This window comes from Fukomys damarensis, unplaced genomic scaffold (assembly GCF_012274545.1).
Source record: "Fukomys damarensis isolate Sample0158 unplaced genomic scaffold, DMR_v1.0_HiC HiC_scaffold_2, whole genome shotgun sequence".
NCBI lineage: Eukaryota > Metazoa > Chordata > Mammalia > Rodentia > Bathyergidae > Fukomys > Fukomys damarensis.
In genome coordinates, this window is record NW_022900914.1 from 28350739 (window position 1) to 28378446 (window position 27708).

General features: G+C 35.6%; 1 protein-coding gene across 13 annotated transcripts in view; it reads right to left on the reverse strand.

Annotated features, from left to right (window-relative positions):
- Nucleotides 1-27708, reverse strand: part of Nrxn1 (neurexin 1) — a 986324-nt gene that overhangs the window by 138340 nt on the left and 820276 nt on the right. For all 13 annotated transcript variants that reach the window (XM_019206287.2, XM_019206286.2, XM_019206285.2 and 10 more), the window contains one exon: nt 15649-15820. In XM_019206287.2, coding sequence (XP_019061832.1) covers nt 15649-15820 — 172 coding nt within the window. The remainder of the gene's footprint in view (nt 1-15648; nt 15821-27708) is intronic.

Consider the following 27708-nt stretch of genomic DNA (forward strand, 5'->3'; position numbering starts at 1 on the left):
TCTAATTCTGTTGAATTTTTTCTTTGGTCTTTATCACTAAGGAGGGATGCAAATTCTATGCCCCGCTTAGTCAAGGAATTCCTCAGGGACAATGCTATAGGAGTGACAGCCTCTGAGGAAGAGTCTGGGGGACAGTGGACCTAACGAATGGATGACCGCCTCAATTGGTGCTAAAACAAAAAATGATTGAGATTTATGTAAATGGAATAATCCCAAGATCTCTTATCTTTCCTGTGATACTAGACAGACCTTTACATTTAGCCAGACTTCAAAATACGTACATCTAGGCTAACATTTTTTTTTCCTCATTGAGTTTATTGGTACTTTTTAGGTATACAGTACAGTTACATTCATTATTGGGATCTTGTACCTTTACATGATAGGTCTTGGTTCTCATTTTTTTTTTCCCTAGGCTAACTTTTTACTTGGGAAAATGCTTGGGAGAAGGGAGTGGGCAAGATTTGTCCTTGTCTTTGACTTCTGCCCTTTTGGGATGTTCTTGAAATCTGTATCTGTAGGGAGACCCTTACCTTCACTCTCAACACCAGAGTCTGATCAGTGTTCACTTTCCATGTAAATAGGTAACCACAGTGGTGTTTACATTTCTCCTCAATACAGTAGAAAAACAGAACTAATTTAACAGTAATATTTAGATATGGAGTCAATTTAACTAAATTTAATACAATAACTGTTAATGATAGATGCACACAACAATTCTAGTTTGGGTGGAAATTTAGGAATCAATGGTGCCGATTTATTTTTAGGAAGCCTTCAGAATTCTGCTAAGAAATAGATCCCATGTAAGTTCTTAGACATAAATTATATTTCAATCAAGAAACACAGACAACCATGAAGGTGTATGTCAGAGTAATTTGTTATTTAATGAAGTTCACACCAAAAGAGTCTTACACAATAACTGTGTTGCTTTTGTTGTTATTCTCCTTTTTAAAAAGAAACTGGAAATGCGGCATATTGGAAAAACCATGGGCTATAAAAGATTAAAGTATGGATAGGGTCCCAACACTGCTATTAATGATGTACTTTTTTATAGATGCTTTATTTGGCTAGTCTTTAGAATAAAAAAAGAAAAAAAAGTTTGAGAAATTTTATTTGACAATTAAGCTAAGGAATCACAGCATAGCATGCTACCAAGAATAGACAGCTTTTTAGACATTTTGTATTGTCACAATAATTTAGATGAAAATTATAGTACACATAACACTAGATGTCATGTTTCCTATTAGAATTGAAATTTCACTTTAAGTATATTATTTTTATATTATTTCTCCTTTACCTAGTACTGTATTTAAAAATATTTAAAATAGAAGAACAATAAGTCTTACAGAAGGAGATAGTCAGTTCTGTATGATTTTTTGAAAGCCAGAAAATCCTAGGTTCAAATCCCAGGAATGCACTCATAGACATGCAAAGAATAGAATTTTGCCAAGTCTTATCATATTTGCATATGGGATAAATTATGAAGTTACTTTTATGAATAAGATGTAATTTCTGTAGAGCAAGTGAGGACAGTTTCTGGCATAGTGTCTTAAACATATGGTGGCTATTAATGATTTATACATTATATGGAATCATACACCCTGATAAATGAAAAGAGTTTAGATAGAATATAGTTCAATTCTCATTTAATAGGGGAAGATTCACTTGATAACCTTGAAAGACAGGTCTCTTGATCTTTACAGAATTAGAAGGCAGTCTGAAAGGTATTATGGAAACTGTTCAGCTTCTCTTCTGAGCTCAGGGGAATTGAACTGGAGGCCATGTCCCTAACTCTAGGACCATCTTGATCCTCCCAAAGAAAACCTCTCCTGTCACAGCATAGATTTGCCTCAGGAACACACAGTATAAATTTCTAGTGTTGTTACATACTAAATTAGCAGAAATACCTTCTCTTTGAGAGGAAGACCAGTTTGGTGCTAGCTGACAATCAATAATCACCTTTGTTCTAGAGTCCATTTCCTTCCTGATTCAAATGGTTATGGAAGTCAATACACAGGGGGAAATTTAAAAATACAGTGAATATTTCAATTAAAAATTTATTATACGGGCTGGGGATTTAGCTCAGCAGTTCAGTGGCCTGCCTTGCAAGCACAAGGACCCAAGTTTAATCCCCAGTACCAAAAAAAAAAAAAAAAAAAAAAATTATTATAGAACAAAACACACTGCTATCCATCATTTTTTTCACTTTCTAAAGCAGGTCTGGAAGTCTTCTTTGTGAGTGTCTTTAGCAGTTGTAATAAATATGATGAATGCTGCTCAGTGCCACCCAGTGGAAAAGTAGGCTCAGAAAAACATTACGGTGTGTCCTCATCCACCCTATTCACCTGAACTGGCACTGTGAGACTTCTGGCTCTTCCCCAATGTCAAAATAAACACAAAGGTAAACATTTTGATTCATCTTGGACCACAACAGTACAACTAAAGACACTCATGAAAGAGGACTTCCAGAACTGCTTCAGAAAGTGGCAAGGGGCCAGGGATTTAGCTCAGTGGTTCCAACGCCTGCCTCACAAGTGCAAGGTCCCAAGTTCAATCCCTGGTACCAAAAAAAAAAAAAAAAAAAGAAAGTGGCAAGAATGACAAGAATAGTGTGTTTGAAGCAAGAAAGAGTAATTTGATGGGGATTAATGATAACACGTCTTTTACTGTAACATCTAAAAGTATTTAAACACACAGTATTGTTTGATCACACTGTGTATGTCCGTTTTCCCCTTCTAGCCTAGACTAGGACCATTTTTAAAGCGTACATATGTTTCTACTAGGTATTTCACATCTTTCAGTTCTTACATCTATGTTTTGCGCTAGGAAATCTAGTATTTCCTACGATATTTTACTTTTATAACTAATTTATCTTTCAAATCTTACCTCAAACTTAGGACAAAAACAGAATTATTTTTTCCTTCCTTACATTCCTCACCAGGTCTAGCACGCCAGGAAGATAGCCCCGAAATAGATTTTAATGTATCCTCACTGAAGGATTAAAAGAGGATCTGAGGCTTTTGACTTCCATCAGGGTACAAAGTAGATCTCAATGTGTGAAAGAAATCAGCAGGCATAAATTGTGGGTCTATTGTTAGCTGCTAAAGAATATTGCCTATTTCTGATGTTTTTGTTGTACTTCTAGTTGCTTTATCTTTTTTCAATGCTTTCTAATTCACAGTGGAATGAATATTTCAAAAAAAATATCTCAAAGCAAAAAAATTTTTAATTCTATATTAAAGAAAAACAAACATGAATTAAAATGCATGTGACTAGGGCAAACAAAATAGAAACCATAAATAATATTTATGAGTTACTAAAGATAATAATACATTAAAATATTTTCAGAAGGATAAGGGGAAAAAGTGAAGATTTCAAATCTGGTTATAATTCTTTTTTAAGTTCAGCTAGGAGTCTTTTTCTAATTAGTATCTTCAGCTTTACCACCTCAACAAGAATAAATTTAGTCCCCTAATATAATAACTAACAGGCTAATTCTAATTTCTTCAGGGAAAAGGCAAGCAATAGTCCTAGTTCCACCCATAGCCCTGGCATCTCATAGTAAGGTGTTAAATGTTCCAAATTGTCTGGGTTGTGTCTGGCATATAGAAATAATTATGAATGATATGTCTTTACTTTCTACTCATATATAACTTTCATGTTCTGCTCATTATTGGCTGTCATTGTAGGAATCAGAAAAAGGAAATGCCCAGGATGACTGTAGCCTAGGCAAAAGGCTTGGCTGGAAGGCCAAAGGTGTTTCCTGAAAAGGAACACAGGGCTCTTTTTTTTTATTTATTTATTTTGTTTTCCAGTTAAGGGACATTATCTGTGGCAATGCCAGAGATGAGGCCATCCACACACAACCAGATTTCAGACACTACTCATGGCTTTTGATGAGAGATGGGTGTAGTATCCAAGCCAAGTAACTAAGAACACATCATCTGTCTCTCTAGTACTCAATTATTAAAACCCAAATGGTACTCCAACAGCCAGCCCACTTTTACTCTTCCTGACAACTGACTTGATTACCTCATACCACTCTTTTCTTTCAATTTTTACAGAATAGAGTTTCTGTGCCAAACACTGAACTTACATCAGGTCCTTCCTGGTGATGCATCCATAGTATTCTGGATTGGAGTGTGTTTGGCAATAGATACATGTCTGTGAGGATACAGAGGAAAAATCTATCATCTTTGAGGAGGTTTATCGCCATGTATGTGTACTTCAGTCTGATTGCTAAAACAAGATATCTTTGTTCCTATATGGGAAATACAATAATACTTATCCTCAAATAAAATCTAACACTCCTAGTGGATCCTAAATCTATGGGTAGTACCAAATTGTATGTGCATTGTGTTTTTTTCTATGCTTACATACCTATGCTAAAGTTTATAGGCATAGCAAATGATTAACAATCAAAATTAATAATCAAATAAAGCAAATATAACAACACATTATAATAAAATGGCCAGGATCACTACCCTTGCACTCTGGTGCCACTGGTAAAAAGAATAATGGTCACTTGAACACAATCACTGTGGTCCCATCAGTGATTTGATCACGCAGACAGCTGCCATGCCACTAGTGGATGGGTCTTAAATACATGAGACCAAGAGAAGAATCCTATTTGGGGTAGCCATATATGATGAGCGATTTCACCACCTACTCAGAATAAAGCAGATTTAAGACTCGTGAACGGTTTATTTCCTAAATTTTCCATTTAATATTGTTTAGACCATGGTTGACTGTACCTGAAACCATAAAATAAAAGCTTCAGATAAAGGACTAACTTGTACATATCTTTATAGGGAGTCAGGGCCTACTGCCATTTCAGGTTACTCATGAAATAAGTGTCTGAACTGGGACTTGAACACAATCAGTCTGACTGAATCTTCTCTCTGAATCACCACTGTGCCTATCCCACTTTTAATCTTGTATTAAGTTGGGGCATATGGTTGAAGTTTGGACATTTGGTGTTTGTTTCCTATAGAAAAAAAATAGTGTTTAAAAGTGGCACCCAAATTTAAATGAGTACTGTCTTCTGAATGTAGACACAGAATCAGCAGCAGAGGGAAATAAGGTCATTATAAGCATGTTACAGATTCAAGGGGATCCCAAATAGCCTTCAGAGTTCTGAAAATAGGAAGTGGTAAAAGCTGGTATCAAAATCTCAGCACAACAAAAGTTGGGGCATCAAACAACCTGGTGGGTATCAGGAATAAAATCTGAATTTTTTTTCACAGAGGATATAAGAATAAATGGCACAGACAACAAATATTTAATAGTATTTCATTAGAGGTCTGGAATAAACGAGCAGTACATGACATAGTCAAGTAATCTATTCTGTATTTACTCATTTATCAAAAAGAGATACTATTTGCTGCCTTATAATCACTTTGTATGTGTTACTGAATACACATGATAACATGTGAAATTACTAGGACAGTGCCCAGTACAGTGTCCACAATAAAGCATGTTACTAGATCTCACATAAGCAAGAATTTAAAAGGGTTCTGTGAATATCTGGGATTGGAGGGGAGCTCCGTTTCTTCTTCATACCAATGCTAAGGCACCAGTAATTTCCTTTAGTGAATCAATCTGATGGATTTTTCTATTTGAACTCTATTTCCCTAATGCATGGGCATCATCTAATTATCCCCAGGTCTGCTTCCGACAAGGATTGTGACCATTCTGTTCCTCTTTGCAGCAAAGCAAACCTTTGCATTTGAAAATGCTTCATTTTATTTTTTGTATCCTCCCTGGCCATGAAATGTACTCTCTTCCAAGTCCTCTGCCAACCTGAGCAATAAAAATAATAAATGAGAGGGCTGAAGACTGTACTTGGACTTTTAAAATGCTCCAGCAAAGGTGACCCCTAAAATTATCATGGCATGTTTTCCATTAGTTGACGCTATCTAGAAAAATGAAGGTAAATATTCCTCTATTCTGTCTAGTTTTATATCTCATAAATTTAGTTAAAATACTTCATTGGAAATGCATATGGTAATATCTAGATGGACTTGTGTTAGATATATTCTCTTTAGGATTCTCAATGGACATGTTAAATATTCAGGCCACCAATATAGATAATATGTTCAAGATGACAAGTTCAGTATATCTCGACATGAGGAAAGTCAGGTTCATATTTTCAGGATTGAGCGAGTTCAACTGCTTTTTAATGCAGTCAAGTTTTTACAGCTAAAAACAAAACAGACTTTAAAATGTTTAAGATGAAAGTCTGTCTTTGAAAACTACTCTACCCGTGGGGATAAATTTGACACAAAATATTCATCACCATAATTTAAAATTTAATATATGGCCTACTTAAAGGCTTCATACTTCAAAAGGTTTCCACATTTATCATATTATTCTGTCTTAATTAAGAACCAACTATAATACACTATTATAGTGTATTAGGTTAGATGACATCTTTGGATTGTTACAGAAATTAAGTTTATATTCCCTAGGAATAAATATACTTTCATAATAACCAAATGAACATGCGAGTGTATATATATATGTATATATATATATATATATATATTTCTCCCAATAAATACATGTTAATTACCAGTTTGACAAAGACAAGTAGTTTCACTGTTTAAATTGCTTTTTTCCTAGAATGATGTGATAATACATCAAAAATTGAGTAAAAGGTACTTGTAGGTGGAAATCATCTTTAAACCTTTTACTTTGAAAAACCATGTATCAAAAAGTTACAAAGGAGAGGTAATGAGAGCTATTCGTACCTTTCATCCACCCTTATCCTTGTTAGTAATTTAAATAAGTACTGGGCAGTTCTTAAAACCAAGAAATTAATATTGGTAATCAGCTCTAACATAAAATACAGATTGTGTTAAGTTTTACCAGTTTATGACATGCCCTTTTTCTCCTCAGGATCAAACTGAGATCTCCTAGTGCATTAGCTTGTCACGTCTCCTCCTGAGTTGCCTTATGTCTTTCTTTCTTATTCGTGTACTGTACTTGACATTTGTGAAGAGTGCTCATGAGTTACTGTGTAAAATGTCCCCCAGTTCAGGTTTGTCATGACTAGGGTGAGACTACGGATTTTTGATGAGATTATCAACACTACTGAAGAAGTGAAGTGCCTTTTAAAATCTGTCATGTCAAGAGGAATATAAAGTTGATATTTCTTTTTACTGGTGAATTTATCGGTACCCAAAACACATTTATTAGAATAATAGTGGCATTCTTATAATCATATTTAATAAAGCAATTGTGTTCTAAATCAAAAGTTTATCTCACTGTATTAAATTATCTAAATTAGTAAAGGCTACACCCAGAGGGGTAAATCAGAGATTAGGAGGTGATTATTAGAAGGTTAGCAAAGGACAGCTATATTTCATTAGAGCCTCATTTCATTTTTTCCTTTAAAATATTAATATGTTAAATGATCACTTAGAACAGAGAGTTCTTTTTGTTTTGTTTTGGTTTGGTTTTTTGAGACAGGATCTTGTTATGTAGTTCAGGCTGGTCATGGCAGTGATCCTGCCTCAGCCTCCTGAGTTCTGTGATTATATATGTGTACCACCAGCTAGAATAGATGTTTGAATTGCAGGCAGATGGACCTACATATGGTGAGCTGCAGCCCTTAAAAAGCATATGCACAACTTAATGTGTTTTATAATGCAATATATATGTGTTCCGTATTTTTCTAAAGATGGTGCATCCTACTTTATCAGTCATAAGGAGGCAGAAATTTAAAGGAGGTTAAGGGCCAGGGATTTAGCTCAGTGGTTCTGCCACTTGCCTCGCAAACACAAAGACCCGAATTTGATCCCAAGTATCAAAAAAAAAAAAAATTAAAGGAGGTTAAGAAGAATTAATCAGAGAATGTCTAAAATGGAAAAGAGTTACCCCTAATGTCTGTATTCTATGCAGGTCCTTGATACCAGCATATTAAGTTATAAACTTTTGTCCTGGGCTACCACTTGACCACACTGTCATTGTTTATTAGGCATACAGTGCCATTTAATACCAACTTACTTCCAAGCTGACATGATAAGAGAAGTAGATAAATGACAGGGAGAAAGGAAATAGCTTAAAAGCACAGGCCTGGCTCCTGGTTGGCCTTCACATGATGACATTAAAAGCTGAGGGGGAAGGGATCACACAGTCGACCATTAAAAATTGCTTAATCAGACACAAAAGATACGTATTACTATCTGTATTCAGCATAAAAATATATAAATATTCCTGGGAAACTTCATAAAAGGCTCTTGACAAAGCATGGGGTCAGAGTGCTTGCACAAGTATGGAGAAGAGCTTGGGACGTGACTTATCCTCCATTAAATTTAGGTAATTATAAAGTAGAAGATACAAGAAAGATACTGTGGGCATGCAGATGTAACTCATGGGCTGGGATGTAGTTCAGTGGTGCCAGGCCTGCTAGAGAGCACAAGTCCTGAGTTGCATTCCTGGTACCAGGAAAAAAAAAAAGGTACCTTTGGATAATGATTGAGTTATAAAAGCACTGTCAAAAAGTAGACATCTTATGAATATCAAACAAATACAGCACTTGGAAAGGGCATTTGAAGTTTTTGAAAATTAAAGTTTATTAAAAGTATAATTTCTCTGGTCTTTAATCTTCAGCTATTCTTAAAGCTGTTTTCCACTTCATTTTCTAAAAACTAAATTTTGTACTTGTGATGACAAATTTTTATATCTGACACAATCAATTCTTTATTCCTATCCAGGGTTAGATTCATCAACCTGAATTTCCTGGAAGAAAAGTCTTTCAATCCAATCTCAGTCAATATAATTAACTACTCTTATATAAAATCATGGTAATTCTATTCTCTTGTTTAAAGTGAGTGTTTTTCAGGAGTGATCAGCACATCTCTTCATTAAGATATGAATTTAAATTGCTAAACAAAGTGTACACTATGCACAATAATGAGGAAAGGGAAGATAATATCAGATAACCTACTCAGCAAAATTCCTTGAGCATAGTAATGATCAGTGATATTATTTGACTGGTGTTTCTAGGTAATAATATCTGAAAAATTGTCAAAGAAAGGCTCATTGAAAACACAAAGTGAAACAAATTCTTATACACTAAATGTTTCTAAATAAACTTAATTATTTCACTGGGATGGAGTTAAGCTTAGCTTCAAATGCACAGGGAAACTATGGGTTACTATCCATTTTATTGGGTTCTTGGTTTTGGATGGTGTGATGTAGCTCTCCCATCTGGCTCAGTTGCAAAATAGACTAAAATGAGAAGCAAAAAGTAGTAAAGGAAATAAAAAGATAAGAACTCTGACTCAAATGTCTCTGCATCATTCACAGTGGTGTCCAAATAGCAGATACTCAACACATATCTGAAGAAACTAGTATTACGGACTGTTTCACTCCTGCCAGGAATAAATATTTAATAATGCATTTGTATTCTAAGGTGAAGAATGTGTATACTCAGAAAACAAAAGAAAGTGGCCTGTTACGGTCAAACTGAGATTCCTGAATTGTCCTTCCTTCAAAACAATGATCAATTTGGCCCCATAAGAAGCTGGCCGCAGTGTTACATGGCAAAATACTGATGAGGGCCGGAATCTTCTTTTACCTAAGACTTCTACTGCCTAAGATTTACTATGAAAAATTTGGATTAGTAAACATGTAAATATGTTAAAAGAAGCCAAGTCTTTACAGATTGAAATACTCTGCCACATATGTTAGTCTATTTTGGTTGGAAGCCAACAGCAAACAGTATCTTGGCATAAAAGTTTAATGAGTGATCTAGAATTCATTCAACAATTATTTAGTATTTGTCAAGCCCTTATTATTATTTATTTTGTTACATTCTATCTAAAATTGCTAATGTATGTAAAGAATGATTTAAATCTTTTGAATTGCTTATCAGTTGCCTGAGGAGATTTATATATTCACTATCTTTCAAGGAAATGAAATTTTGTCAAACATTTCCTGTATTTATACATTTAATTATAGCATGGGGCAGGCCTTCTATGTAGAATTTTTCTCCCAAATGTGTAAGGATTCTAGTTCTCTAATTCTAATTGTAATAGTGTATAGTAATTTATTTAATTTGTTAATTAATTTGTTTCTCAAGTGAAGCAAAATAATCAGTACCTACTAATAAATATTGTTGGTTAACAATTTAGTGATCACAAAATAACTATGATTTTGCCAGAAAACTACTTTTACTTCACATGTTATTGTTTAAAACTTACAAGATGATTTGGGGGTTCAAAAGAAATAGCAGACTCTTGCATAGAATAATATGCAGTATGACCAATCACACAAGTTAGGACTTTCCGTTATGGAAAGCACACAATGCTAGATGGAAAGAATCCCTTGGTCTTTCTTTGCTATGGGTTCTTTCTTTCAGGTTTTATAAAGGAAGATTCACAATATGTAGACAAAAGTCCCCAAGTGCAGTTTTGACTTAGCCACTAAATAGCATAATAATGTTGAGCAAATTAGTTGAGCTCTTCAAATTCCATTATGTTGTCTGATAAATGAAGAAGCTGAAATAGAAGAACTTTGAAGTTCCTTCTCTTTCAAATGTTATAACTGTAAAACAACCCAGATTTCCTTAATTATATCATACATAATCAAATTAGGCTAATTATAAATTTTAAAACCCCAAATCATAAAATTAATCAATACTTGGGAACCAAAATAGAAAACTCTAAGTAAAAAGAATGCTTAAATGGATAATCAATGAATTGTTAATGAGTTGGTATAAAAATAATCAATTAATTCAAAGTAAATGTGTAGAGTTAAAAGATCAATAATCAATGTGAGTTTCCTGAACTCTGAAATATATTACTGATGAAAATAATTAAGATTTAGAAGTAATACTTCTAAGATCTCCCAGCCAAACTGTGGACACGCAAAAAGTATTTACGTCAGCTCCATCAAGCCTTCCTTGGTACTACTTTTTTCTTTCAAATCCCTTCATCCCTACAGGATCTACTTTGTCACACCAGTTCTTTCCTTCTTTAAACTCCCATAGCAGTTAAACACCATGCTAGTCATTTTGCCAGTTTTGAAGTGTATTTGACCTTGGTAGATTTTCTTAGTTCCTCTTATCTCTCAAACAGACTAATTTGTTAGCAACCAAGAGCCCAGTCTTCGATTTATCTCTTTGTTCCTACCACAGGTTTCTAGTTCTTTTCATATGTAATGCCTTCTGGTGACACACTGAAGCACGTTAGTCTTACTGATGGTAAAAGGAAAGAAAGAGAGAGGAGAGGGAGGAAAAACAGAGAGAAAGTAAAAAGCAGGGGTGTCTCGCCTTTTTTATTTTCAACATGTCTTATACTTCATTCATCCACTTTGTTCTCTCACACCCTGTGAACTATTCATAGCTCCCGATTTTCTGTGTCTGGATCTTCCTGCTAATTCCATGTAAAAGAATGCTTGCTTGCAAAGATGCAAATTAAAGTAATTCTTTTTTATGGTCCTACTGTAACACTCACTCCAAAATGGTCTCTCCTTAGAATCTCTTGTCTATGATTGTTTTTTTTATATATCTTCTTTTTAGCAAAATACAGTATAACTCCTGCATTTCCCACATATTATATGTTTAATCCTAAGCATCTTTAAAGTATCTCTGTAAACAGATAGTGAGCCTAGTATATTCTTTTCATGTAGCAGACATTCTTTAAATATTAGTTCTACTGTGGCGCTAACTTGGCAATAAAATGACTATTTGATCAGTGTAGATTTAAAGGACATCTCTTGGGACACTGATAGGAAAGTGAATTCAAAGTTTTATCCCCAAAGGTAAATCTAATTTTTCTGGAGTAATCTTGAGTCTCGGCAAGCAAGATGATGCTAGCCTTCTTGGATTAATGCTATGAGAAAAGGAGGTCTATTTTTATTGAGACAGAAAATTTTGCTGCATAACTGTAATTAGGGATAAACAAGAAATTAATGATGCATTATATTCTAGAGCTTTAACAGATTATGCACCAAGCATTACTTCTTTACTTTGCTTTATGCACCAAAAAATAATGGAAACTAGGTGCACTATTCAGAAAATTCAATATTTATTCTAAAGTGTGAATGATTGGATTCTAAGAATATTTCATATTCTCCAAAAGAGCATAAAATCTACCTCTATTAATTAGTTTCTCTGTGAAAGCCATCTAGACAATTATAGGGTAATACTACTGGTCAATGCTTTAGGTGTTTTTCATTAAAGGTATAGTGCCATTACAAGATGAATTCCTTCATATAAAAGCACTTACCACAAAGCCCTATAATGGAAGGTTAAGTGCTATACTTAATTACTAATTTCAACCCTTATTACCTATATTTTTGCAGTGCAAGCACTTCACAAATATAGTCTCTTAGTTCCTGCTTCTCTGATTATAGGATTTGGCGGTAAAACCATTAGTCCAGCTGCTTTTCTAATAAATAATAACCCTCCTGAAATTTTAAAAATAAAAATAGCCATACCGCAAGCTGATACAAAAGACATATAACTCAACTTTGCTATTGAACTTCTACACTATTCAAAATTGTTTTGTTTTAAAAACTTAAATCTAGAAGACACACAGTTTAAAATTTATATTCAACCTTCATGGCATTGTTGCAGATGAAGCTCTAAGAGAAAATAACATGTGACATTTTTTGTGGCTTATTTCCTGCCTCAGCATGATGCTGAAATGCCTACAGAGTCAATGATTAATAAAGAATTTGATGATAACAGTGGTGACTCTGCTGAATCCTTTATATATCAATCATCAACTTTTTATATGTATATACTGAAACTTTTCATAAATGCACTTGTTTTCTTGTGGGCAGGCTTTATTTTTCTTCCTTTCTGGTATCCTTCGAAATAATGCAACTTTTCTCAGTCTGGATTTATTAATATTACCTAAATACTCCTTGGTGGGTACTTAGAATCTTGGACTAAGCCTTAAAAGTTGTAGCTAAGGTAACGATTTCTAAGATTAGCTCCATGGTTATTATGATACTGTCAACTTCTCATCTTTAAATATATTTTATGCTATGTTTGTTTCTCTATTTACAGTGGGCCATTGACTTATGAACTCAGTTTGTGAGGGCTGGTTGTAACTCAAGTTGGTCAACTACAGGCTCAGCCCCCTCTACACAACCTTTGAAGTCTCTCTATGTACAGCCAGATCTCAGTATCCTTGGAGAGACACTGACCCAGGATTTTTCAATTAGCCCCATACAGGAAAAGATGCTGTAATGTTTCTCCCAGAACTCTCTAAGGGTTAAATCTGTATCTGAGACCATCTGGAAGCACAAGCTGGTCATAAATCAAGACTTTGGTCATAAATTAAAACTAAAATTCCAGTTGTAACTGAAGTTGTTCATATGTCAGGATGGTCGTAATTCAAGAGTTCACTGTAATTGGTAAATGAGAAATTACATGTAGTAAAGTATTAATCTGATATTGCCCTAATCTCAGTACCAGTATTCTAATGGAACATTAGCCGGCCACAATCAGAGAGCATAAATTTTGAGACTGTATCACTTAGTAGATGGTATCTTTTATAAACAAAGTTATAAGATTATTAATCACATAAATTACAGTAAAATCGTGAGACAGAAAATTTGAAAACCATGAAATATTTACAAAAATGGATTGATGCATCACCGAAATACATTTGAATGGTGTATGCTCTCAGAACATACTGTATTTCTCATTTAGTGACGCACTAAGCATATTATCAAAACAAACCCAACTATTTATATTTTCAACTTAACTTTAACCCAGAAATTCCCAAACTGATGTAAGCATGCCTTTCCTTTGTGGTAACCATTAATAACCTCTAGAACAGAATTCTGGAAGATAAGGGTTGGAAGAGTGCTTAAATAAAGTATCTTCATTTAAATAAAGATATTTTAAAGAATGAACTGTTGAGAAACAAAGGTAGCCCTCAGGAAGTAACTAACTAACACATGTCATAGTATCATTTTATACCTTCAGTCTGCTCTTCATAGCTGCCAACACCCTATGGGCAAAACCTAGATTTTATACTGCTTTGTTTTTCACAGTATCCAGTGTAACGAATTGCTTTCAGTATACACGGATGTGATTAATCCATATGTTAGGAAACTTATCAATTTATTTTTCTATAATTTCACTGAGGGGTTAGTTGGTAATTTTTAAAAGGATCCAGTGAATGTGTTGGAGATTATTGGCAGAGGCTATGTAGTACTGCACGAATATTTAAGTTACTTTCATTTCAGATCTTCCATGCCTTCATCTTTTGGGGGATGCTGACAGAAGCACTGTTTTCACATACTTGTCAAACTGTTATAATTTCCGGGACACCACTTTGGAAAATATTTATTAACTGCTCACTCTTTGCTAACATTAAATAGACAGGGCATATTATTAATTTGTTCACTTTTGAATTTTGTCATAGTGCAGTTTTATTACATTTCATTCAGTGAATATTTACTCAGCACTCTTCTTCTAGAGTACTTTGAACCTGGCGCTTGAAGATGTGGAATCACATAAATCAGAAAAGTTCAGAGAAGATTCACTGCTATTTCATTTCATAATAGTGAGACAGTACTATGGAAACTTGATACTTATTTGGTACCTTCGTTATTTTATGAAGTTATGTCTTCTAAGAAATAATTCTAATAGAGAATTTATTATATATAGTTCTGGTTATTATTTTTATTGTGTAGGATGAAAATTTATTTTTTATTTTTTCCTTAAATCACGCTATAAGTTGTACACTGTACAAAAACACATAGTTGGGAACAGAGACAAATGAGACTGAGACTTTTAAGAAGTGATTTTGCACTAAAACAGGGAGAATAACTTCTTTCAATTATCTTGATATTTTAAATTTGTACCCTAATCAATATATTTAGTTTTAAATTGAGAATATGTGTAAATGTAAGTAGCATTGGTCTAAATTTCTAATCTACCTCCTTGTTTCAGTAACGGTACTGAAAAAAAGCTCATTAATGATGAACAAGATAATTTTTACTTTATCAAAAATGGCATGACATTAATTTTGCAGATTGCAAGCGAATAACACTAGGCATCACAGAAGCCTTGTGAAACTCCACAATTTTATGAAGGTGAAGCAAAAATTTTAAACACAAATATTATTATAAGTGCTGGTTTCTGACGCTGCCGTTTCCATCATTGCTATGGTTTGGCACTACAGTTTCTGGACTATTTCTGTACTTATCTTCTGCTAACTTCCCACTTTTCCTGAGTTTCAGCTCTGTGCTGCCATCAAAGGAATACTCCCATCTTACTTTTTCTCAGAAAAAGAATAGTGCTGTAATATTTCCTGTCTTAGTTTTAAGTTTTTACTTTGTTACTTTTGACAAAGCCTTTCCTTTGTTCAAATGCAAGGATGCAGTAAAAAGAGCTTTGACATGTCGCGCCTTTTATGTGTGCATTTTTCTGCTTTCACTGATGTCCTGAATTTTGCAAACGATAACGTGTGCCTTCAAATTCACCTATAAAATGCCATTTGTACATGCTATCAAGAACAGTTTTGGACAGCATTACTTTCACATGACTCTAAAGTCCAATAAATACTTGATAGTTTCTCCGAAAACTACAATTTGGTGAGGCGGACGCAAAACAGTGCTTTGTTTTCTAGTTTGTTTTTCATAAAATCTTTCCCAGATATGAATTCTCACACTTACCTGCTGGGTAGCGCTCGATCACTGGCCAGCTGTCCACTTGTAATGTGGCATTGCCACCACTCCTCGTGAAACGCACTACGTGGTATTTCCCATCATTAATGATTGCGTTGGACTCTTCAATGGCGATGTCATCTGTCCCAACATTAAACTTAACTCCAATTTTTCCTTGGTGCTAGTGGAGAGGGGAAAAAACAAGTGTTATAGTCAACTGAATTGATTAGTCAGCATTTGATGAGAGTTACATTTGAGGTACTGTTCAAGAACATATATTGAAAACAGCTGCTTTCCTCTAATTTTACTTCTGAAAAGCCATGTGTAGTAAAAGCAAGATTTTTGACATTTGAGTAAATCGGATACTCTTTCATAGATAATAGATACCTCAAAAGATACACTTTCAAGGGAATTGAGCTGCCTTTTTCCCAGAGGTGGCCAGAGAGAAGGCACATAGCTGTTTGCATGAAAGAACATCCTTTCATGTCCTTCAGCGTAACTCTTTAATCCACTCTTTTCTTCACAAGAAAAATGACACTTGAAATCTCCCTTTTTAATAACTGCTAAATCAAAGCAAGAAGTGTCCTTACAGAGGACTGACAAATGCTCACAAAACAGAACCCTTGTAACAGTGATAGGGCACAGAGACAGGCATTTAATGAATGTAATTTCTTGGTCATTATTCACAAAACCATTCAGTTTTACCAGCCTAAAACTTATTCAGTTTCTTTACAGATGATGAAACTGTGACATAGGAAGCTAAGATGACTTGGTCAAGGTTGCATTACTTAATAGAGATGCATTCGAACTAAAATTTAGTTCTTCACTTTTAGATTATATCGAAGCTAAGATGAAGCTGAGATATAGTTCTCTAAAATTAACTTCTCTCAATTAAGAACAGTAGTATTATAAAACATGCTAAGTGTAAAGTTACATCTGGTAACACTAGAATGTCATAACACAAAGTGGAGGGAAACCATGTGCGTACATCCTCGGCTTCTGAGAAGCGCTAACAGCAGGACCATCAACTCTACCAGGCGCTAAGCTGATTTTTAAAGCATGTGGATTTGACCTTAATCAGTGGCACAGAATATCAGTCTGAGGGCCCTTGTCAGAGTACATAACCTCAAACTGTCTGCAGCTCACCTTCCATCAACCTCAGCCAACAGAAATGACAAGAGAGGATGAGGGGTTTAGCGGACCTACAGCTCATCTCTTCCTGTAGAAACTTTAAATCAGAGTATTAGGTACCTGAACAATAGGACCACATTATTTTGGCCCTTTGCTGGGTTCTCACCACTGAACTCAGCAGCAAGTGGGTGACATCAACTTACACTGAAGTCTTATAAAAATAGTCTCCTACAAAGCTGCATTAAGTGAGGGGAAGTGTTCAAATATTATTTGTGATATTACTCCTTATCCTCTTGATGCACAAATCCTAAAAGTTTCCTTTTCCCTGTGATTCTCACTGTCCATAAACCATCTCTTTCTTGTAAGAAGTTAGTTTTTTTTTGGGGGGTGGGTGTTGATTTGCTTCAGGTTTGATGGCTCATGTTACTATAAAATATTACATTTCTACTTTGATACTATCTATGTTGTTTAAGCAACATAGCTTATCAGATCTCTTAATAGACATACACATATACATATAATTTACAGAACACAAGCAAATAGGAATTCTGGTAAAATAGGAAAAGAATGCATGTTCACAGATCTAAAGTAAAAATTATTAAAAATAAAAAAAAATCTTCATAACTCCTTAGACAAATTTCCATTTTTAACTAGAAATTTCTTGTTTATCACCCGATTCATTCTACAATGGAAGTGTTTTACAATGTCATGTTTTAAAAAAGTAAAGATAACGAGAAAGACAGTAGGGAAAAATGTTCAAGGTAAACAACAAACCAGGTCTACGCAACCCTTAAAATTGTTCACTTTGAGTTTCCTAACAAGCAAACAGGTACATAGTGTTCTCAAGATGTTGTAAGTACGATGGTATTCCTCAGACCAGTTCTGTGACAGAGCTACTATTTTATTTCCCTATTACACATGAAGTCACAAAGGCAGAGTGATCAAGACACCCAGCTCTGGCTGCACAGCTAGAAAAAAAAAAAAAGCTGTGACTCAAATCCAGGCAGTCTGGCTACAGAGTGTGTGCTCTCAATCATTTCTGATGGGTGCAGTCAGCATATTTCATAAACCTAGCTGCTTTTGGCTACCTGTTTTCTCTCTCCTGCTAAAGTAGAAGCACTGCAGGGCCTTGAGTTGTTTTGAAATTAATATGTGTTAATCACCATGTGCTTAAAATAATTTTATAAGGATAATAAGCAAATTAATATGTGAATATAATAAAATGTTAAAACAGATTCTTTTATTTTAGCTAAGATCTAGGAACGATGTGATAATCAGTCAAAAACATTGTTTTTCCATTTTATAAAATGAAGCATAAAATTGCATAAGCCAGACTTAAAAGTGCATTTAGGACACCAACTCTAGTTCATCAAAAAGGGAGGAATGACCACGAGGAGACTGATAGTTATACAAGGATGTTACAGGAGCGTTAGGATGGGATGGGATGTGCGTATATCTCCAAGGAGGAAGGTTACTTTTCCTTTATCCTGAGTGCATGGGAACGGGACCTCAATGAAACATCTCAGAAAATCTGATGTGGTCTTCTGGAATTTGGTAATAGTGCTTGTGGTAATCAGACACTAGGGATTTGGCTATCTCAGAAACCTTCCAGGGGAAGATGCCCGATGCTCTGATGGCAAAACAAAGACATGCCATGGCACAGAGGTTACTCAGTCAAACATCAGAGAGCCAGCACAGAAATGTGTTGTGTCCAGTCCCCTGTTTAGCAGAGCCACTGAAGGCAAGGATGGGGTGGTCAATAAAACAATAGAAAGCCCATGTTCATGCAGCATGGATACCCAGGGAGTGAGGCAGGGATCCTAACTGACCATCTGTAGGAGGTGCATTAACCCATCTCTAAAGAGTCAGGTCAGGGAAATCTAATGATATGGTTAAGTGCACAGGCTAAGCCCAGCTAGAATTATTCAAGCACAGTCATTTAGCTCTTTATTTCTCCTTTCTCATTTTGAATGATTCAGGGAGGAGAAAGAGAAGCAAGAGTCACTGAAACAGTAGAAAAGAATAATCACATGCTCCTCCTAGTGCAAGTGGGATCTCCAGTGTAGCCCAAGGAAGAGCAAAATGGAGAGGCCTTAACTGAGGTTATAAGAATATATTAGTATAGGGAAATGAAAAAAGTTCATTTTTATATCTAAAAATGAACAGATAACCTCTTTTACAAACCAAGGGTGGCCACAGTAGTTTTGAGACCTTTCTTGAACTTCACAGGAGTCAGGAAAAAATATTTCAACAAGTGTAAATTTTTGCTGCATCCTAGGGAGCTGCTCTTGCAACACAGGAAGTACATGAAGATCTATGTTACTCTGGCGCTGTCCATTGTTTTGGGATTTCTTCTAAGACAGAAGTGTTCCTTACACTAGGAAAGAGACTGGAAAACATTCTTGAAGTTTCCTACAGAAGGCTGCAATAGTCTGTTTTCCTCAGACTTCTAATTATTAAGAAGTTCAAGTTCTGTGAATAGAAATTTTATAATGCTAAAGTTTAAAAAGTCCCAAACTCAGAATAAATCCTTTTAGCTTATTCTTAAACCCTTCTGCTACATGAAATATAAAGTACTTATTACCCAGGGTTCAGAAATCTCCAAATTTCATAGGACTTGATTTCTTTCTTGTAACATATTAAATAAACTATTAATACAAATGAGGATCAGTTAACCTTAAAGAGTTTCTGACTTTTAAATGATGACCATCTGTTCTTGGCTATGTTGCTCTGTTGTCTCAACATTCATCTTGGACATCACATAGATCCAAAATTTATAGAATTAGCTAGAACAAAACTCAAGTCCAAATACCAAAGTAGATCCAAAACACAGGCCCCACTCCCATTAAGATATTGTTCATCACACCCAAAACTGCATCAGGAACTAGAAAAGCAATATAAATATAAATGATATCCAAAGGGTCACATTTTCCCTAGGAAAAAAATTTAAATGTGCATCAAGTACAAGATATTACTATCAAGCATATTAACAAGGTCAGTATTTATGATTCCATTCAGAAACCTTAAATATTCTCAAAACATACCCCTCCCGTGTTGACAGGATAGCAAGTCATTTCAATTATATAAACAATAAATCCTGCTAAACTTTCTTGCCAGTGGATAATTATAATTTAAAAGTGTTCATTTCCAATTCATATTCTCTGGGATTAAATGTGATTGTCTTGGCAAATTCTCATGAATATTGCATTAGCAAAACCAGCAGTCAATTCGCTGGACATGCACTGATCCCTTGGTATTGTACCTTCCTTGAAATGAATAACTGGCTCCCACCATAGTTTCACAAATCTATTATGAGAATATCAATAATGAACCATTTATAATTTAATGAAGTCTTTCCATAGATTCATTAAATAAATAGTGACAAAGGTAATTCTTGACTTTTTCACGAAAGCTCATTTCTGAATAAGGATTATAATATTAAACCAACTTAAAAAGGAAACATTACGGAATACGGCCCTGGGAAGGTACTTGAAAGTTCTAGCAAGGGTGAAGGGAGGGCAGGGGTAAGGGGAAAAAATGAGAACCAAGACCTGTCATGTAAAGGTACAAGATCCCAATGATGAATGTAACTGTACTGTATACCTAAAATGTACCAATAAACTCAATGAGGGAAAAAAAGAGAAAGTTCTAGCAAGTGGCACTGCAGTTTCATGCACTATCTAGTTCCATCTGAAATAGCATTCATTGGAAGAGTATGTTGAAAGTGAGACTGAGATTTAATGATATTCTCGATGTGTGGGGACTGTTTCAAGCAAGGTGCTTGCATGTCATAGAGGCAGGCATTCTAATTTATGTGTATATGAAGTAGATAAAGCACAATACACATATATAAAATATATGGTATATATACATACATATATATACATACATATATATATATGTATGTATATATGCCATATATTTTATATATCATACAGATTTTAGTGCACTGTTTTCTCTTCCATACTTTGGAATTGTAGAGAAGTGTTTGCTTCAACTATGCCCACAAAAACAGAACAATAAAAAAATAATAACTTGACTCTTTTTTTTTGTCTGCTTGTTTATGGTGCCCCTAGGGTAGCACCACACAGGATGAACTGTGCAGCCCAGGGGCATGCAGATGAGCAGGGAGCCCTGCTCACGGGAGCCATGTTCTGCATGTTTCTGTTGTGCACCACAAGACAGTGTTGGGCTCTAGGGCCTCATCTGGGACAGAACAAGACAATGTCCTCGAATGCGCTCCCTGACTATGCTCACTTCCGAATACAGAACGACTCCCGTGGTCCAAATCTACATTGTCAAGTGAATTTGGAGTCAGAGTGAAATATTACCTTTTGTTCCTCTGGAAACTAACCCTCAACAGGTAGCCAAGAGGCAAGAGGGGGGCCTCTGGAGACTGGAGGCTCTGTCCCAGGAGAAGCAGCACTGCAGAGATCCAGTGCCACCTGCCTCCCCCTGGAAGCAGGAGTGATGATTCTGACATCGCTAATTTAACCCGAAGACATTTCCCAGGGGACTTGAGAGGTCCCAGTGGCTGGCCGAGTTTGTTTTGTCAATCTAGATAGTCTATAATTTCAAGAAATGGTCTTAACCTTATATTCAGCTGAAAATTACCCCCGCAAAAAAAAACACCCCACTATCACTTCAATAATATAAAGTTATAACAATCTCATCTTCTAGTTTTCCCAGTAAATGGTATCTTTTTATATTAATTCAGGCAATGAATAAAAATTGAATACTACATGTATCCTACATTGTGCTACATGCAAGAGCAATACAAATATGATATATGTGGAGTTTTGTTGTTTTGTTTTGGGCAAGCTTTCAACCACATTGGAAAAATAAACCACGCATACAAACATTCATAACTAGGCAAGAGGCGCGGGAGTTTCAGGCGCAGCCAGGATCACTTCTGCAGGGGTTGGAAGGGTCTCAGGAAGGCTCCCACGTTCCATCAGGAGCAAGTCCGCATGGAGCCAAGCAGTACGCAGGGCTTATAAGTGATGCTCCCTCTGCCTTCCACTCTTCTGTGGAATCCTGGTGTGTTACAGTGCTCGCTGAAAGCCAGAGATTGAGCTATGCACGGTGTTTCTCACCTCTCAGCACACCTCAAAGGTAAGTGCTGTTGGTTCTATCACTTCAGAGAGCGAGTGAGCACTCCCAAATGATACAGCTACTAAGTGTGGGTACTGGAATTGGACCCTGTTGGTGGGGCTGTCTAAACAAGAAAAATGTTGATTTAGCTTTTGCTGCGTTGCAGAAAAGATCATGAAACAAGGCATCTGGACAAACAGAAGAGGAAGGTTCTTGCGGGGTGAGGCTTTCTTTTTGGATAATTACACCACAGAACACGGAACCAGAAGTAGGTGAGGTCTAGAGTGATGCACAGCAGAGAGGTCTCAATTACAACAAGTATGTTTTTAAATACACTGTATTTATTTTCCTGTCGAGTTTCTGTAAACAATAGTGTCTCTTTTCTAATACATGCCCATTCCACAGAATGCTGTAGTTCCTTTGGGTCCACAAAACTCTATGCTGACAGTGGTATTATCTTCTTGGAGGTTTCCAGTCTTCTCTGTCTGAAGAGTATTTAACAACACTTCCTGAGGCTGTGACTATCCTCCCTCACACACTGCCCTGGGTATTTATGTTCCTGTTTTAAGCCCTCAAATATAAGAAAATGGGTTCAGGAAGAAAGACAAGCTTATTAATTATTATATCCTTGATAGCACGTAAGATTTCCTTTACATTTGAATTTTCCCAAACTGTTTCACATTCAATTTTCTTTTTCAGTTGACACGTAATCCATATACAGTATCATGAAATTTCCCCTTCTGATGTATATAGGTCAGTGATTTTGGTATATTTACAAGGTTGTACAACCATCTCCATTATTTAACTCCGAAACATTTGCACTACTTTGGAATTTTGTTTTGATGAGATAATACAAAGTTCTTAGCATGCTTAATAATTACACAGCACCTGTGACCTACTAGTATTATTTCTACAGTTATTGTTATTCTTTTGAAAAACAATGTTTAGATTCATAGTAGGTTGGCAAAAGTTAGTTAAAATAATAGTGGGACTGTATAGCCACTGTTGTTTTGCTGGAAAATATAGTATCTCATTAAGACTGCTGACTTGTGAAGCAGTGCATCTACTCTATAAACGAGAAAGCTAAAGCTCAGAAAGGTTGAGACCGACCAAAGTCAGAGGGTCTGCCTACCACTTGGCTCAAGAAGGCTACACTGAATTAGCTATATTGACACAGAGCTTGCTTGATTAGACAACCTCCTTGCTCCTTCCCATCTCAGTGATGTTACGATTTTCCAGGATGGGCCTCTTTTTAGGGCAAAACAGTAAACAGAGAAAAGAATCAGAAAAGAAATTACCAGTGGAGTATTTAAAAACACATCAAGCACATCTGAATCTGAATTTGAGCCTCTATTGGATTTCTTTCAAAATTACAAAATAGATGAACTTTAGGATTTTTATTATATTTTAAAATCAAAGATTCTGACTTGCAAGGAGAAAGGTGATGTCCCTTTGAGTTGATGTGTCAATAACCTGTGAGGCCTTTTGGAATCATATATGTTCCTTCCCAAGAAAATACGCTGTGTGCTCCCCTCTTGGGCAGGTGTGGGGGAGAAACGTCCTCATTGGTAAGAATCACCACCAAGTTAAGTAGTAGGACCTAGTGTTGTAAGTGAGAAAGAGTCAATGAAATTTCTAAACTAATGGATAGACCCTGAGTTCTGGCCATAAGACCATGATCTTCAAGTGCTTCTATTACCTAACGTTATCTCCCCTTAAGTGAGATTAAAACAATGTTGGGATGCAGTTAGCCCTCTAGATGACTGGCTGGGTTATCTTTTTGAATGCTCTGACAATCCTGACACTGATATTTTGCAATCACTATTTGAGCTACTACTAGATTATCCTTTATACCTAACATGACAATTGGAAATTTTCCACTGTGTCCATGGATTCAAAATATTTCAAGCCTTCTCAAAATATTTCTCCCTGATTTTAGTAGCACACTTCTGCATCATACCATCATGACTACAGAATGAAATAAAGAAAACATCTTTTTTCAAGTAAAAGTAATCACACTGAGACCATTCATTCTCTAACCCTATCTACTGAAACACCATCACCATGTAATAGTAGTGCTAGTCTCAACACATGTGTTAATGTGGAAGAATACATCCCATAATTAAATTGTTCTTCCCTCAATAATCCAAGACCCAAATTCAAACAGAACAAGAAATGGGCACTGAAATGATGTCCTATGCAATGTTATTTTTCACAGATAATTCTTCTGGCTTGAACACTTAGCTTAGTAATCTGGCATAAAGACAAATTCTGAGGGTTGCTGCACAGTTTTCTTAGATTCACCCTACTTAAATTAATCCCGGTCCCAAGTTCAGTGGGCTGATCAGACACAGATAGGGTGTTGTGAGAGGGACTGAGTGATTACACAAAGCCTCTTGGGGAAGCTCCTGATTGGAGGAGCTGAAAATGAGATGAAATCAATAATGAACATAGTAGTTTTCTAGGCAGAGGTAACAGTATGTGTGCAGATGCCAAGGGGGGATTGTTGTTGCTTTAACTGTTGTTTTCAAAACCCTTAGTTGAGTGTTAAATTAGCTTTGCTACCACTGTACAGTTATCTAAGAAATTATGTGTAATAAACATTCTGTTTCAGGTGCTGGTTAAAACTTTTGACCTTAGTGTTTCTACTTCTGAGTCATTGTCCTTGGGCCACTGCACTGCTTATCATTAATCTCCAGTATAATGTGGCCAGAGAAGGGATATTCTATCAATTCTGCTAGTTGTTGGTATTTTTATGTAAAAAGGCTTCCCTATAAAAAAAGTTTTTTGGGGTGCTGGGGATGTAGCTCAGTGGTACCGACTCCTTCCTGGTAAGCACAAGGTCCTAGGTTTGATCCCCGGTGATGGAAAAAAAAAAAGTTTTGGGATTATTTGTGGATTTTACTTACTTGTTGTATCCCAGGACCATCACATTCACAGAGAGCTGACTATATAATTACAGTCTGATTATACTGTCCCAAATTTCCACAATATTTTTCAGACAAGTAGACAGATATTGTTGGAAAGTAATTTTGGCCCTCTGCATGGTAAATGTTACCTTAGTAAATAGGTTGTAAGTAAAACAAAATTAACCTCTGTGCTTTAAGAAAATATATGAAAGCACATTAAGAGATTAATGAATTATTCTCTATGCCTCAGTTGATATAAGCAATACAGCAGTAATGGGGCATGGAAGATTGGTTTGGAAGGGACATAGTTCTTTAAACTCTGTTGTGAATTGTGACTTACAACCAAAAAAATAACAGGGAGGTGATGCTTTGAATTTGTGCTTAACGGGCTGATTTTTAAATAATGGTATCTTTGCTTCCACTAACCTAAAGCAGAGGCTTAACTTGGAGTGCATACCAAGAGAAAGCTGACTGCTACTTTTCTCCCTTGACTTTTTTCCCTTTCTTATTCACTTCTGGTGCAGGACTACCTGCCTGTCATTCTCCCAAAAAGAAAATGTGTGCCTGTTATGGGCACAGAAGTGCCATCGAGACACTATTTCTGTGGAGCCGGCAAGGCACCATTATCGCCAGAGTGGTAAGTAATCATTCCTGCAGCCAGCATAAATATGTCCATGTTTATGTGTGTAATTTGGGCACCAGAGTTTTCAGAAAACAATACAGAATCTCCAAGTCTGAGGCTCCTAATGATGATGACATTTTTCATCATCATAAAATAATATGAGTGCCGCAAAAACAATGTCACAAAGTATTATTTTAGTGACACTCAGGGTAGCAAAGCAGGTACCCTTCTTGATATGACCTGAACATTCTAAAATGTGTGTTGCTGACCTTGTTTGTGCACATTCATTTCCCTCATTTACATGGTTTTCTGGCATAAAGGACACTAAAATTTTGGAATTACTATAACATAGAGAGCTTGCTACTCTCCACTGTATATTTATTTACTTAGGACAGTAACAAAAAGACTGTTTGCAATGTCATGAGCATTCTGTACATTCTGGATAAACTATGCTTAACAAACTAGTCAGTGCTGCAGCCATTATGAAGCTTAAGTCTCACATTATTTCTTTATACATTATAATTTATTAAAATGTATTTTAGTGTATAATGCATCATTCCAAATGTCCAGAAGGAAATGTGTAGGGTGTTGTAAGAGGGAATGAGGGATTACACAGAGCCTCTTGGAGAAGCTCCTGATAGGAGGGGCTGAAGATGAGATGGAAGCAATAATGAACAAAGTAGTTTTCTAGGCAGATATAACAGTATGTGTGCAGATGATAAGGAGGAAAATATTTAAGCATAAAAATGGATGGTGTTATGCGCAAATTCAGATACAAATGCAAATATATGACCGCTGTAGAGAGATAAAGATTAAATAATATATAAACATATATAGGCATTATCTAGAACATTTGTCTAGGAGATAAAACTATATACAGCATTTGTACACATGAAATAACTGAAAAAATAATGACCATATATATTTTTTCCATGTATATATTTTTTTAAACTTTTGCAATCAATGAATGGAAAATTGTTGACAAATGTGGAATCTCACAGTATGTATCTTGACATTCATTTAACAGCTTGTTCCTAAGTGTCATTCATCAATGTGCTTTATGAAATGCAATATATAAAAGACTTCTGGAATCAACAGGAACTCACCACATTTTCCAAAAGTCATTTACTTCTACAATGTCAAAAAATGATTCATCATTCTCCGCTTACAATTCAAAGCTAATATAACATGTTTAGTTTCTTTGTGAGGTGGAATGTCTTGTTAACTTATTTCTCTAGAGAGCCCTTTTATCTCAAGATGTACTAAGAGTTCTTCATACAATTTCCAACCTAGAAATACTGTTTGAAACCACTTGACTAGTTTTTCAAGTACCTTCCACAAATTAGTTGAAAAAGTTTTCACCTTTAACCCTTTTAAGTCCTTGTTCACTTTGAGAAGCAGATGTACGGTGTTCAATGCCTACATGCCAAAATGTGGTATTCTGGCCAGTGAATAATATAACATTCCAAATAAGAGAAAGACTTTCCATCCAATTCTATATCCAGAAATAATTCAAATCAATAAGGTCACATGTCAATTTGTCCTGCAATATGGCCATAAATTTTAAAGCCAGAGATTCACAAATTGTTCAAATTCAAACAGTTCTTGGACATCCTGAACTTGGATAAAGGTTCATGTCTAATGTCTCCAGAGCAGTATCTACTGAAGTTCCCTGAGGTCATCTGTCTCACTGTATTCATCTGTGAGAGACAAAGGATGTTTTTAGGAGATTGTGGCTACTGATAATAAAGCAAAGACAGCCTAAGGAATAATTACCTACCCAATGTGTCAGGTTACTAGACATCTACCAAAAAGAACACATGCTTGCTTTTGCTGTCTTTATTCCTGATGGCTCTAACATGTGCACCTTTCATTTCTATGGATGCAGCATGCTCTGGTCCATCTCACGATCTTAGTTGTTCTTTTCTGCCTGATTGGCTCTTTCTTTGCTTTCTTCTTCCAACAGTAATCAATCCTCTTTATTTTGGAGAGTGGGGAAGAATCCTGAGAAGGGTATCGAATCTAAAAATGTTCTTTCATGGAAGCGAAGCGCATCAGTGGTCAACCAGCAGACACCTATTTGAAGACCTGTGCTGGTAACAGTTTAAAAGCAGGCCACCCAGGAAGGTCATGTTTCATTAAATAACAGAATTCTTCTGTGGACTCAGGATATTTTTGATGAATGTTTAAGCATTTAATATCACTATAGGATCAATATGCTGTCATCTCATATTCAACTTATATGCTTCCCTGCCAAGACATGTCCTATTCAAATGAACACAAACCAAAACTAATTGAGAAGGCAGAAACACC